Consider the following 13,497-nt stretch of genomic DNA (forward strand, 5'->3'; position numbering starts at 1 on the left):
CTAAATGTCTTTTAAAATACATAACTGGCAATCAGGCAGTAGAAATCATGTCAGTTTTCATCTTGTGGAATTCAAGAGTTTCAAGACTGATGATGCAAAATACACTTCAGATTCTGGCATACAAGAGTAGCTGAATTTTAAAAAGGGAACAAAAACTAATCCCTTTGAAAGAAAGGATCATGAATGAGATTACAGTTGTATCAAAACAAACATAAAAGAAATACTTTCTATGCTTAGTATTCTAATGTGGTAAGCATTTTTTCTAAGGTATCTATTGTTATTTAACTCTTTGTCATATGTATACAATGTTGTTGTGTGTCCGATAAGAAATTTTTCAAAAGCAATTGCTGTTGTGTAAGGGGCTACAGTTCATCCATGTCTTCAGTTTTCACCCCAAATAAGAAAAGGAAATGAAAGAATATTAGGAAATAGATTTGTCTGTGTTAAAACAATTATCAACTACGAAGTATAATATATGTTCATGTTCAATGCCTATAAATAAATATGTGTCTGCTTGTGTCAGCAATGTGTCTGCTTCTGCCTCTGCCTCTTAGGGAGCAGCATCAGCAGCATCTTTTTGGGAGAATTAAGCCTGAAATTCCAAACAGGGAGCAATAAGGTGCATCAGTCAGTGGCAAGTCCCAGGAAAAGGGTTGTAGTTTATGATCACCAGTTTGGCCTTTTCTCTTTCTTTGCTGCATGTAGCTGGAGGTATTCCTGAGATGAACATCTTTTCCCTTGCAGTTTGTCGTCATGCTGCAAGGTTTTCACTTGCATTTTGTCATCATGCTTTCACAGTTCATGGAGTAGGAGTCTGAGAACCCATGTTCTACAGCAGCATGTCTCTGGCGTTAGATCCACAGTAGCAGGAAATGGAGCAGAAGCAGCAGCTGGCTGCTCTCCATTAACGAGGAGCTGGTGTCCCCTACTATGTCCGTCAACGGGAGATCTTGTTGCTACGCCCTTTCCCTAGCAGCACATCCTTTCTCAAGGCAGGGGCACATGTAAATGTGTTCAGTGTCATTTTGGGCATTGTGGACCTGTCTAGTCAAGCCCTCAGGTCATGCTGAGTAAAGGTACTCGTGTCTTTTAACTCCCAAGTGATATCTACCAGCCTTTTGCATTAGTCTTAAATAGCTTTATGTGTCAAAATGGCAGAAGCTGTCTGTGTTTAAACAGATAAATCCTATTGTCCTTTCTGTGTACAGTCAGGAAAGTGACTTTCTTGCAGAACTGGTTGCAGGGTTTTTCCACTCACTCTGGGGAGCTGACTCCCCAGTCAGCTGGACAGTGAAGAAATACAGGTAAGTAGGAGAGTGTACCTTCTTTACAAGCAGCCATTGCTCAAGGAGTTGTGTAGGTTTATGTACTGAAGAGTGATGGTAGAAAAGTCCTAAATGTTTTGGGAGTAGAAGCCACTACTCTCTTCCCTGCTGGCAGGAGCATGCCCTTCCCACTCAGTTTCTTGACTCCTAATGTGAAGGATATTGCTAATGTGTATTTTCTTCTGTTCATTTGCAATTACTTTTAGGTTTTCAGTGGCACACTAAGTTCTATTATATTTAAAAATAATGTTTCTTGTATATTTTGAAGCCTTTTTGTAATTAAACAATATACTGAATTAGTTACTTGATAGCATGCTCAGCTAAGCAGTAAGCAAGGAAAATACCTCTCAATAAATGTATTCCACAATTGAGCAAATTTCCTGTGCAGTTCCTTTAGCTAAGTCACTTTCCTGTTCTTTTCCAATGTTATCCAAAGTAAATTTTGTTCTTTTACAGTGTTGTCCAAGATAAGTTTTGTGGTATCATCAACATTTCAGTGGAAGGACTGAATGATGTTATGACTGAAGATTCTGAAACAGGAACATACAAAGAGTAAGCGGAAAATCTAATTTAAACAGGGTTTAACAGTAGCAGTACTGTTTTATATGAAGTATTTTCATTTGAAAATTCTGTAGGCAGTTAAGACATGTTTGTTAGAGATCTATTTTCTCAAGAGTGAGTGTTTTAGGAAGACACGGAGCTTTTGGTCTTAAAATATTTGCAATGGGGACAGAGGTCTTAAAATGATAGTATAATTTTGTATTGTTCATTAAGTTATCTACTAAATGATGTTTTAAAACATTCATATACTTAGATTTACTTTTTGCTTATTTGACTTTTGCATCTAAAATTTCAATATAACAATCTTGTGTATTGATAGGGACCACCCTTGCTTAGAGGTAGTTCAGAGTTTATTTGAATGTGACATGAACTTCATGTGAGTTTACCTAGTGTACAGTATTTCACAGCCTGGAGAACTTAGAAGCATATCCCACAAGAAGAGTTCTTCATTTGTTCCATGTAACACATGTAACTGCTACAGAATATATCTCAAGAGTTTCCCAGGCTAGGAGTTGGAGCTTGCTTGTGGTCGGAATGTGGATGATGGAGGTGTCCTGGTGGTGTTCTGCCACCCAGCACCACACTCATTCATCTTCTGATGGTTCCCTGGTTGCTGGTTGGAGCCCATCAAAGCTGGGGGGAAAAATGCCAACCTAATGAATAGTAAGATATTTTTTGGGCAGACATCTTAATGTCATTTTTATCTCTGTAATGATTACTTACTTTTAGAATTGAGAGTTGTAATAACAGAATTTACTGATGCTCTGATGGAAAGAATCAAGCATTTTCTTTCAGATCATTACATGGTGATTGAACAGACTCTATCTGAGCTAATTAATTTACTGCTTAAGGGGATGTTCTCTGCCACTGAAACTAGGTGGCACAGAACAGCCAGAATGCAATTATTTAGTTCTTCTCCACTTAAAACTGATGGTATGCACACAACTGTGTGTTCAGAGCAGTCCACACTCACACTGAGCCTGAACTATGTCTAAGAATTTCTTGCCAAAGTACTTGCACCAAACTCTTAGTAAAGAAGATGTAAGTCCAAAGTCTGGGAATATGCACAATGTCTGGCACTGTGTTTTGTTTACTATTAGAGAAAACCTTTCAGAGCCCTTTTATTTCTAAGCATGTTGCTTTGCTGGTACTTATTGAAAATAGTTCTCAACTTTATCCTAGTTAATTTCATATTTTAAACCTGATGGCTTGTAGAATTTGTCACTACTTTTCCGAAGTCTGGGCATTGTTTTTACTTCATAAAATGTAGTCACACTGAACGAAGGACATATTTATGTTGGCAGTTTCTGAAAGAGCTGTTTGAAAGATTTTGACTTTTGCCTAATATATCTTGGCATCATTTAGAAGTAAAGTGAGAGCAGTCATCTGAAATCATGTGCCCTGTTGTGGCTCTCCAAACTAAAGAATAATGGCTTAAGCCCGATCTGGTTCAGAACAAAGATAATGTGATGTCCACTGATTATCATATTAGCTAAATATTGCAGTGCAGGAAATAAAATTATGTGCATGTTTAACAAGGGGAGATCAAAGCTGAAATGCTATAGAACTTTAGCCACTGAAGGGTGAAGAGTGGGGTAAACATGTAGAGGGAAGATTGTAAAGGTTAAACGATGGCAATGGCTGAAGTGACTTAACCTCTTCAAATGAATACATTTAAACTGGAATTTTAAAGACACTGCTGTAGTTAGAGCAGTGAGATTTTGAAAGCAATAAAAGCCTTGTGAGTTTTTAGATTTATATTGGATTTTAATCAGGCTATGGAAATGTTTACACTGTCTTATATTACAAAGCGATTGCACTTAGCTGGGTTTCATAGAGTTCATATTTCACATTGTTGGGATAATTATGAGAGAAATTTACAAAGCTCAAATTTTCTGGAATGGGGAGCATTCCATTGCTCTAGACTTGTTTCACCAACACTTAGATTTTTCCTAATTGTGCCACCATCTCTTCTTCTATTCTCTCCTCTCCTTGTGTTTGGGATTCTGTGGTACCTAAAATTTATGAAGATCTGAAAAAGTTAATTTAGTCTTGTATGTTGACATTGACAGTTTTTTCTCCTTTTCCTTTAATAAACTGAGATGCAAGCAGCCCTTTGTAAGCAGAGGAGATATGCAAAATAACTAATCCCTTTATTAAAAATGGCTTCTGTGTTAGTATTTGACCCTGCTTGTCATGCTGTTTAGCAAGTGTTTCATGCAGCTCTAAGTACATGTTAATAGAACTAAATATGTAAACAGAATAAGTCTGAACATTTTCATAAAAAGTCATATAAAAACACATAAGATCACAACCTTTTTTCATGTTAGTAACATTAAAATGGGTTCTTCATCTTAGTTGATGGAGTATTTCACATGCTAGTGGAATGCAGTAATTAAAAATGCACAGTAATGCAGGACTGAAAATGAACAATAATCTGCATCTGTCTTGGTTCTTTGTAATATGTGAATTATGTGTCCTTTGTGTCTTAAATCATACCTGATACATGGTGGCAAGTTGTCATCACCTGATTGTTTTTTAAATAGTTTTGGGGTTTAAGGCAGAAATTATAGGAAAAGATTTGATAAAATGGTGGAATATTTGTCTAATGTTTCAGCTTAGAGCATATAAAGTTAATGAAAGGCATACTTTCTATTGGATAGCTTTCATTAATGTCTTTATTAAGCCCATTCAAATAATTTCAGCAGGCAGGAAAATCTCTGGCTTTTAAATTGAATTTTTTTCATATTTTCTGGTTTTATACTTCAAAAATACAAGTTAAAATATGGCTGTTAATTTTACATATGGGTACCTGCCACTTGAGGCACGTAAAAAATGAGTTTAAAACCTTTGTTCAGTGTCTTGCAGATTTTATTGTAGGATAGCACTGTCCTTACTAGTTTCAGGTCCTTTTGAATAATGACAAAGATCTCACAGAAAAACATGGATACCATGAGACATCTTTGCAATCTTTGTATATGTTTAGCCACTATGACTTTGTATATACAGAGTGCTTGTATACGGCATTTTCTTGAAAAGGAGTGGAAATTTTTTTTAAAGAACAGTAGGTTTTCTGTATTTTTTTTAAAGCCATGCAGTCTGTTTTCTATGTGCACAAATGTATTTAAACCCACAACTTAAGCTAAAACATGAAGGATAACTGAGATTGTTACATGGGTGGAGGTGACAGACAACATGCATTCCAGGCTTCCTTAGATTCACTGTTCTCAGGAAAAAATTACTTGTGATCAGATTGCCTGACTTTCAGCAAACTCCTCTATCTGTCCTGTGTTTTTAAAAGTGTTTTAAAATAATTTTTAATGATAATGTATATTAAAACTCTTCTTGTTCCCATTTTTAGCTGCATGTTAATGTCTCATTTTGAAGAGCCCAAAGCTACAGAAGATGAGGAACCTCCCACAGAACAAGACAAAAGGAAAAAAATTGTAAGTTTTAGATCTGTTATTCAGTCATAGACCTGATTATGTGCTGCACTTCTGTCACACTAAATTCTTTTTAGGTTTGGTTGATCTGTTGTTCTTGGAAAATTCATGTTTTGAATCAAAAAAGGAAGTTTACTGCCAAACATTGCAACCACAACACTTAGGCTTCTGCTTGCCTTTTGGATCTTCATAACTGTTATCAAAATAAACATCATCTGTCCACAAAATCTGGGTATTACAATACTAACACAATATAGAAGGAATTTACTGAAAAAAGAAGAGAGCTCAACTTTATTGAAATGTCATGGCAGGCCAAATTTCTCATATTTAAAAGAATTAATGTGCCTGCATAGACTTTGTTTCTAGTGTGAAGAACTCTTACAAAGAAGCCAGTGTATACTTGTGTAACTTTTCTTTTACATATAAAAGCAATATAATATATGTATTTTTTAAAATAATGTAAACCTTTCCATATTCTTCTGCTATTAGAAATGCCTTAAGAGAAATTCCTAGTGTCTTGCAATTTCATATTTAAACAGAATGCAGAAATGTAATTTTCAGTGGTCCTTAAAAATGTACTACACAGTTCTATAATTGTTACTCTTAAAAGCATCTCTAGACTCTGTTAAATTTCCTTCTTGCTTATGAGCTTAAATTCTAGCTGTTTGTTGCACAGTGACATTTATTCTTTGTGGTTTTGTATAATCTCTCAATATAGATATATATGTGTATATTGTTATTGTTATGAATAGGGATTGATATATCTATAGATCAACAGGAGAAGAAAGACATGTTTTGTTTGTTAATCAGATGTAAAAAGCAAAAGTTAATTTTCATTACTTTTGAGTGTACTCAGACTACATTGCTATTTGGCTAAAGTTTTAATAACATTGTGTCAGATGTTAAGTTTTCTGTTGCAGGTTAAGTTCAATAGTTTGGATATGTGTTGAGGAATTTAGACTTGTTAGATTTGTGATGGATTACCTTCAGTGTGGATATGTCAGGCAAAATGAAAAGCGGGGCACATTGAATTATGCTGTATCATTAAATTATACAACATACCAATATGCTGCCGATGTGCACAGTTACAGTGAGGGGACAGTTCTGGGGTGACATGCAGTATGACATCAGTTGTCATTTGAATAATGACAAATGTGCTTGGATAAGGAGGAGCTTCACCAAACTAAAAGCACCACATCAAAGGTCTTGATTTACTTCCCTTGTGTCTATCTTCCCTTACATATGTCTTCCTTTGCATGTCACTTTCCTTTTTTCCCTAAAGAATTGCTTGAGCTTTGTTCCTCGTCTTCTCTTTAACGTTAAGCTTAAACACATTTTCAGCCTTTGTTTCCTTGTAAAGTTTACAGAAAATAAATTATCATACATGAACGTCAAAGCTTCATTTTCGTTTTGAATCTCATAGTCTAAATTTAACTATTTCCATGGTTGCTGTTTCTAGATTCCTGAGCATTATTCTTTGTTTTTCTCCTTTCAAGCCTTCTTTGTAAGAACAGCTGCCTATTTTAGTCTTTTCATTCTTATATTTAGTTAATTTTTCCTGATATATTTCTCACTTAAGCCTTCTACACTGTCATTTTTTCAGCTAACTTTAGTATACACTGTATTCTTACTCTTTTTAATGTAATTTCTTGCAGCTGTGAAAGCAAGTGAACTGCAGTTGTTATGAATGTTTGCTATAAATTCATTCTGAATCCCAACTGAAATAGTGAGATATATGGGATTGCAGATGGTGCAGAAATTGAGACACAACACTTGGCTATTTACTTCAAAATTGTACGGGTCCTTTGGGCAGGTCACTAGTAGCAGAAGTGTCAGATAATAATCAGAATTGTTAATCATGGCTTCAAAAGCAACAGCTAGCATTTGATTTTAGAAACAGGATTAAAAAGAAAACATTACCTGGGCCCATTCCTACCTCTCTGTGATAGATTTGTTTTGTCTTATCAGAATCAGTCACATTTCAATAACTCAGCTATGGCCACACACCTAGGAACTCAGCATACATACTTAGTATATAGTCCTTCGCCAACTATGCTTACTGTTCTTCCAAACTTATGATTTTGTTTGCTTAATCAGTGAAGACTGCAGCTGTCTGTTGAATATTGTTGACAAACTCATTATATCAAACTATTTCATTTGTTTTGTTAGTTCTGAATACTAGTTTCAAAAAAGTAGAGCAAAAGAAAATCAACTTCTTGTTGCAGGAAACATTTATTTACTTGAAATACTTTTGATATGACTATCTGAATGAAAACAAGTTAGTGTATTAACTCCTTAATTAAGTCTGAAGACTCTTAAGTCACATTTGACTTACAGATGGTAGCAGCAAGCATTACTTATACTACAGAAGTCTTTACTGGCTTCAAGTGCTACTGCTTTGAGCGGTGAGGCAGCCAGGGAGCAAGGAGATATGTGAGAGCAACAAATCTGCAGACACTGAGATCAGGGAGAAAGGAAAGGCAGGAGGTGCTCCAGGCACCAGAGCTGAGGCTCCCCTGCAGCCCCTGGTGCAGACGATGGTAAGGCAGCTGTGGCCCTGCAGCCATGGAGGTCCCTGGGGATGCAGAGATCCATGTTGTCCTGGTTTAGGGCAAATTTGTTAAAGAATCTGCAAAGGAGGGCCCCTCCAGAAAGCGAAACCCACACGGCCCCTTCCCCCAACCAGTTCGGGAAAAATTCCTCGGAGAGAGGTGGAAAGAACCTGTTTATTTGACTGGCCCCGCACCTCCCAGCACACAAAATGAACAATACCCGATGACACCGCTCTGAGAAAGATGGCAAAATCAGAAAGTCTCTTTCGGGGGGTGGTTGCTCTGTTCTCAGTCCCTCCGGCGCTGGGGCAACTGCTGCAGCCGAACCTTCGGTGTTCCCGGGTCCCAGTCTGGAGCAGGTTCGAGATGGTCACAGGAACTGGAGAGGAGAAACAGTCCAGGAAGGAATGTGGACTGTTTAGCTAGAGCTAGCTAATAAGCAGAGGCAGAAAGCAGAGCAGAAGCAAGAGCAGAAAAAGAGAGCAAGCAAAAGCAGCAAGCTGAAGCTGGAAGTGAAAAAACAGCTCTGTGTACCGCTTTCCTCTGTGTCCTTGATAAGAGAAACCCAAACAAAACTTCCACTCTTCAGAGCCGGTCTTAAAGGCACAGAACAGATGAATGGGGATATACAAGCATCATAACATCACCCCAGGACATTCCACCCCTTATCCCCATATCATTCTTACCCCACAATCAGATCTCCCTGAGGTACACATTGTGTTGTTCCATCTCTTTGCATTATCCACCACATGCAACCTGGTCCCTGAGCAAAGACAACCCCATGAAGGGGTTTGTCTGTACTCGAGGCAGAATTGATCCACACAGTCTTCCCTAACAAACCTCTGATATGTACCACTGGGACTTTGTCCCCTTCTATTACATTCAGGGACTCAGACTGGGCAAGACCTGCTCGGTTGATGGAACCTCGGGTGTTAACTAACCAGGTGGCTTTTGCCAGATGCTACTTCCAATTCTTGAAAGATCCCCCACCCAGAGCTTTCAACTGGGTTTTTAGTAGTCCATTGTACCTCTCCACTTTTCCTGCAGCTGGTGCATGGTAGGGGATATGGTACACCCACTCAATGCCATGTTCCGTAACCCAGGTGTTGATAAGGCTATTCTTGAAATGAGTCCCGTTGTCTGACTCGATCCTCTCAGGGGTGCCATGTCTCCACAGAACTTGCTTTTCAAGGCCCAGGATGGTGTTCCAGGCTGTAGCATGAGACACAGGGTAGGTTTCCAACCATCCTGTGGTGGCCTCCACCATGGTCAGCACGTAGCGCTTGCCCTGGCGTGTCTGGGGCAGTGTGATGTAATCAATCTGCCAGGCCTCCCCATACTTGTACTTGGACCACTGCCCACCGTACCAGAGGGGCTTCACTCGCTTGGCCTGCTTGATGGCAGCACACGTCTCACAGTCATGGATAACCTGAGAGATACTGTCCATGGTTAGATCCACCCCTCGGTCTCGTGCCCACTTATAGGTGGCATCTCTGCCCTGGTGGCCTGAGGCATCATGGGCCCATCGAGCTAGGAATAACTCTCCCTTATGTTCCCAATCTAGGTCTATTTTGGACACCCCTATCTTTGCAGCTTGGTCTACCTGCTCATTGTTTTGGTGTTCCTCCGTGGCCCTACTCTTGGGTACATGGGCATCTACATGGCGGACTTTCACAGGTAGCCTCCCTACCCTGGTGGCAATGTTTTTCCACTCACCAGCAGCCCAAATTGGTTTCCCTCTACGTTGCCAGTTAGCCTTTTTCCACCTCTCCAGCCATCCCCACAGAGCATTGGCTACCATCCATGAATCAGTGTAGAGGTAGAGCTTTGGCCACTTTTCTCTCTCAGCAATGTCTAGGGCCAGTTGAACAGCCTTGAGTTCAGCAAATTGGCTTGATCCACCTTCTCCTTCGGTAGCTTGTGCAACCTGTCGTGTGGGGCTCCATATGGCTGCTTTCCACTTCCGGTTCATCCCTACAATGCGACAGAAACCGTTAGTGAAAAGAGCGTAGCGTGTTTCCTCTGGGGGCAGTTGGTTATAGGAAGGAGCCTCTTCAGCACGTGTCACTGGTTCTTGTTCCTCTTCATTTGTGACACCAAAATTCTCACCTTCGGGCCAATTTGTAATTACCTCCAAAATCCCAGGGCGATTCAGTTTACCTATACGGGTGCGCTGAGTGATGAGAGCAATCCACTTGCTCCATGTAGTACTGGTGGCATAGTGAGTGGAAGGAACCTTGCCTTTGAACATCCACCCCAGCACGGGTAGTCGGGGTGCCAGGAGGAGTTGTGCTTCAGTGCCTATTACCTCTGAAGCAGCCTGGACTCCTTCATAGGCAGCCAGGATTTCTTTCTCTGTTGGAGTATAGTTGGCTTCAGACCCTCTGTAACTTCAACTCCAAAATCCCAGTGGTCGACCCCGAGTCTCCTCAGGCACCTTCTGCCAAAAGCTCCAGGACAAGCCATGGTTCCTGGCTGCAGAGTAGAGCACATTCTTCACCTCTGGTCCTGTCCTGACTGGGCCAAGGGCTACTGCATGAGCAATCTCCTGCTTGATCTGGACAAAGGCCTGTTGCTGCTCAGGGCCCCACTGAAATTGTTTTTCTTGCGGGTGACCAGGTAGAGAGGGCTCACGATCTGACTGTACTCAGGAATATGCATCCTCCAAAAACCTATTGCACCCAAGAAAGCTTGTGTCTCTTTCTTACTGGTGGGTGGAGACATTGCTGTGATCTTGTTGATGACATCTGTAGGAATCTGACGCCGTCCATCTTGCCACTTCACTCCCAGGAATTGAATCTCACGAGCTGGTCCCTTTACTTTGCTCTTTTTAATGGCGAAACCAGCTCCCAGGAGGATCTGGATAATTTCCTTCCCTTTCTTGAACACTACCGCAGCTGTGTTCCCCCACACAATGATGTCATCAATATACTGCAGATGTTCTGGAGCCTCACCCTTTTCCAGTGCAGTCTGGATCAGTCCATGGCAGATGGTGGGGCTGTGCTTCCACCCCTGGGGCAATCGGTTCCAGGTGTACTGCACTCCCCTCCATGTGAAGGCAAACTGAGGCCTGCATTCTGCTGCCAGAGGAATGGAGAAAAATGCATTGGCTATGTCTATAGTGGTTTTGGTCAGGGTCACAAGGATGAGAACACTTGTATTTAAGTACCTGTTTTTCTGTGCAGTCTTTCCTAGAGTAATTTTATGCATGACTGTTCAGAGCTATGAACTTAGAGAAACTACATGTAAGTGCACTATATGTCCCAAATTACAGTTTTAGGTGAACAAATGCAAATCATTCAGAAACTGGCAGATTCTTTGCCTGGCACGGCAGGAAAAAAATGCTACTGACTTCGGCAAATATTGATTAGATTAGTTGTGATTTAGAAATTTTGTTAAAAAAGTCTATTATATTCTACAGATTCAAATTACATTTACTGAAAAAAAATCCTCCTACAGAGTACCAAAGTGTTACTGCACTTACTTCCCCTTTCTAAATAGTGTTATGGTAATCATAGGAAATAAAATTATCAAGTCTTACCTTGAAACAGCAAAATAGTTTATATAGTTTGCCTTCCAGCATAAACAGTAGTGTTGTTTGGGTTTGACACTAAGATGAACAGACCACAGGTCTTCATTAATTGCCATTAATTTCAACATCCTACTTCTTTGATACAGCAAGCACCAGGTGTCCCCATCTCCCATCCCCTTCTTCCCAGCCTGGTGGACTGAGGGACAAGTGTGGCATAACTGTCAGTGCCCTGAGCCTGGCCATGTGTCTGCTGACACTAAAATTAGCAGTACATCCTCTGTCAATGTAGCTCCTTCTTTTACCTATTTTTGCTATTAAAAGGCAGCTAATGTGGGAAAATAGTAACAAATATCCTGTCTTTCCCTGTCAAAAGAAAATTGTATAATCCAGCTAGATTTTTGAGGTCTACAGGTATCAGTACTGAAGTGTGGCCATTCTTTATACATGTGGACAGTTTATTTTGTTTGTTATATTATTTAAACAAGTTTGACTTTTTCGGTGTTTTGTTTTCTTACTAATAAAATAAAACTGACCATAGTGCATGCCATCATTATAAAGTCCTTGATAAGATCTGATCTGATTTTTAGGAGTTACAGGAACCCCATTCATCAGTAACTAATAAAGTAACTTTGAAATTATTTTATCTTATAAAAGCATTAAACCTTAGAGCAAAGTGTAAGACTCATGATTTGACACTGTTTCAAATAGTTTAAAACTGATATCTGCCTTGATAATAATTAATTTGATCTTTGTTTTGCACTAGTGTTTCCTCTTGTTTCTCAAGTAAATATGAAAAAAATAAAAGTAGATTTTTTTCTTGAGCTGGGGTTATAATCAAAATGTGTAAGTCGTATAGTAATTTTTTTGCATTGTTATCTGTTTTTATTTTGCATATTTTCCACAGCTTGCGCTGAAGGACCCAGTGCACGCCGTGTCACTGCAGCAATTCGTCTATGAGAAGTTAAAGGCACAGCAGGAATTACTGGGAGAACAAGGTTTTCACGCCCTTATGGAAACCGTGGATACAGAAATAGTGGCCCAGCTACAAGAATTTTTACAAGGCTTTTAAATAAGCAGAAAAAAGATTTTTTATTTCAAATTTATATTTCAAAAATATGAAAGAACTCTAGCCTTGGGTCTTTTATGGATGAGTCTAATTAAAGGAGAAAATAACTTGATACAAAAGAATAAAAAAAGTTTCTGCTGTTGCTCCTAAACTATGCTATATTGATTTTTTTTTTTTAATGACAAAAGGTTAATTAAGGCTTCTATCATTAAGCTAACATTTCTATGATTCCTAACATGGTATATGCTGCCCTAGGTAGTACCAATTTTTGATACCCTTTACCATGCTATTGGTTCACAAAGGTACATCATAAAGTCAGCAGTCTGAAGGAACTTACTAATGTATATTGAAGGGAAGCATCTGTTAATTCAGCACTATAATTCAGTATCAGGAGCTGTTTCCTTTAATACTGTAGATCTGTAACTTTATCCCTTTCTATTGCCTTTTTAGACTGTATGTTGAACCTTACGAACAGAAGGATTTAGAAAGCTGTAAGACTGTAAACAGAAATATTCCTTCATGAGAGAAAAATAATTCCCATTTGAGTTGATTGTCTCAGAGAAAAAAAACTTTGATTGTAACACTTAAATTGTGTTCAAATTGTTAGAGAAATCAGTATATATTTCTGTCTGAAGATGTGAGTTTTAATTTTTATCACCAAGTTTTCTTTTTTTCTGTTACCAAGAAATTAATTTCTTGAGTTCCTTCTGTTTCACTTTTAGCTGTCATAACACAAAGAAACTCACCAGAGGTAGATGAGCAATTAATTCTAGTTAATTTGTGGCCATACCTGGACTACTTAAGATTACAATGTACAGTATCTCAATTCTTTCTGTTTTTTCATCAAAGACATGTCATGAGGATACTTCAGAATTGTTGCTAAAATGTTTAAGCCAAAATGGTCACAGTTATAACAACTATTTACAAACAAGAGGCTCACTTTCAATTATTTATTAGTTACCTGCAAAGTAAAGCTCCTCCTTTCTATGTGCCTTTGTCTTTTGTACCTTGCACGTAG

The 13,497-nt window shown here is 38.9% G+C and overlaps 1 protein-coding gene across 3 annotated transcripts in view; it reads left to right on the forward strand.

Moving 5' to 3' along the window:
• IPO11 (importin 11) overlaps nt 1–12,630 on the forward strand; it is an 82,043-nt gene extending 69,413 nt beyond the window's left edge. For all 3 annotated transcript variants that reach the window (XM_005489784.4, XM_014268989.3, XM_074533207.1), the window contains 3 exons: nt 1,782–1,877; nt 5,248–5,332; nt 12,318–12,630. In XM_005489784.4, coding sequence (XP_005489841.1) covers nt 1,782–1,877; nt 5,248–5,332; nt 12,318–12,482 — 346 coding nt within the window. In that variant the 3' untranslated portion in view covers nt 12,483–12,630. The remainder of the gene's footprint in view (nt 1–1,781; nt 1,878–5,247; nt 5,333–12,317) is intronic.
• The last annotated feature ends 867 nt before the right edge of the window (nt 12,631–13,497 follow it).

This window comes from Zonotrichia albicollis, chromosome Z (assembly GCF_047830755.1).
Source record: "Zonotrichia albicollis isolate bZonAlb1 chromosome Z, bZonAlb1.hap1, whole genome shotgun sequence".
In the NCBI taxonomy this organism is placed as follows: domain Eukaryota; kingdom Metazoa; phylum Chordata; class Aves; order Passeriformes; family Passerellidae; genus Zonotrichia; species Zonotrichia albicollis.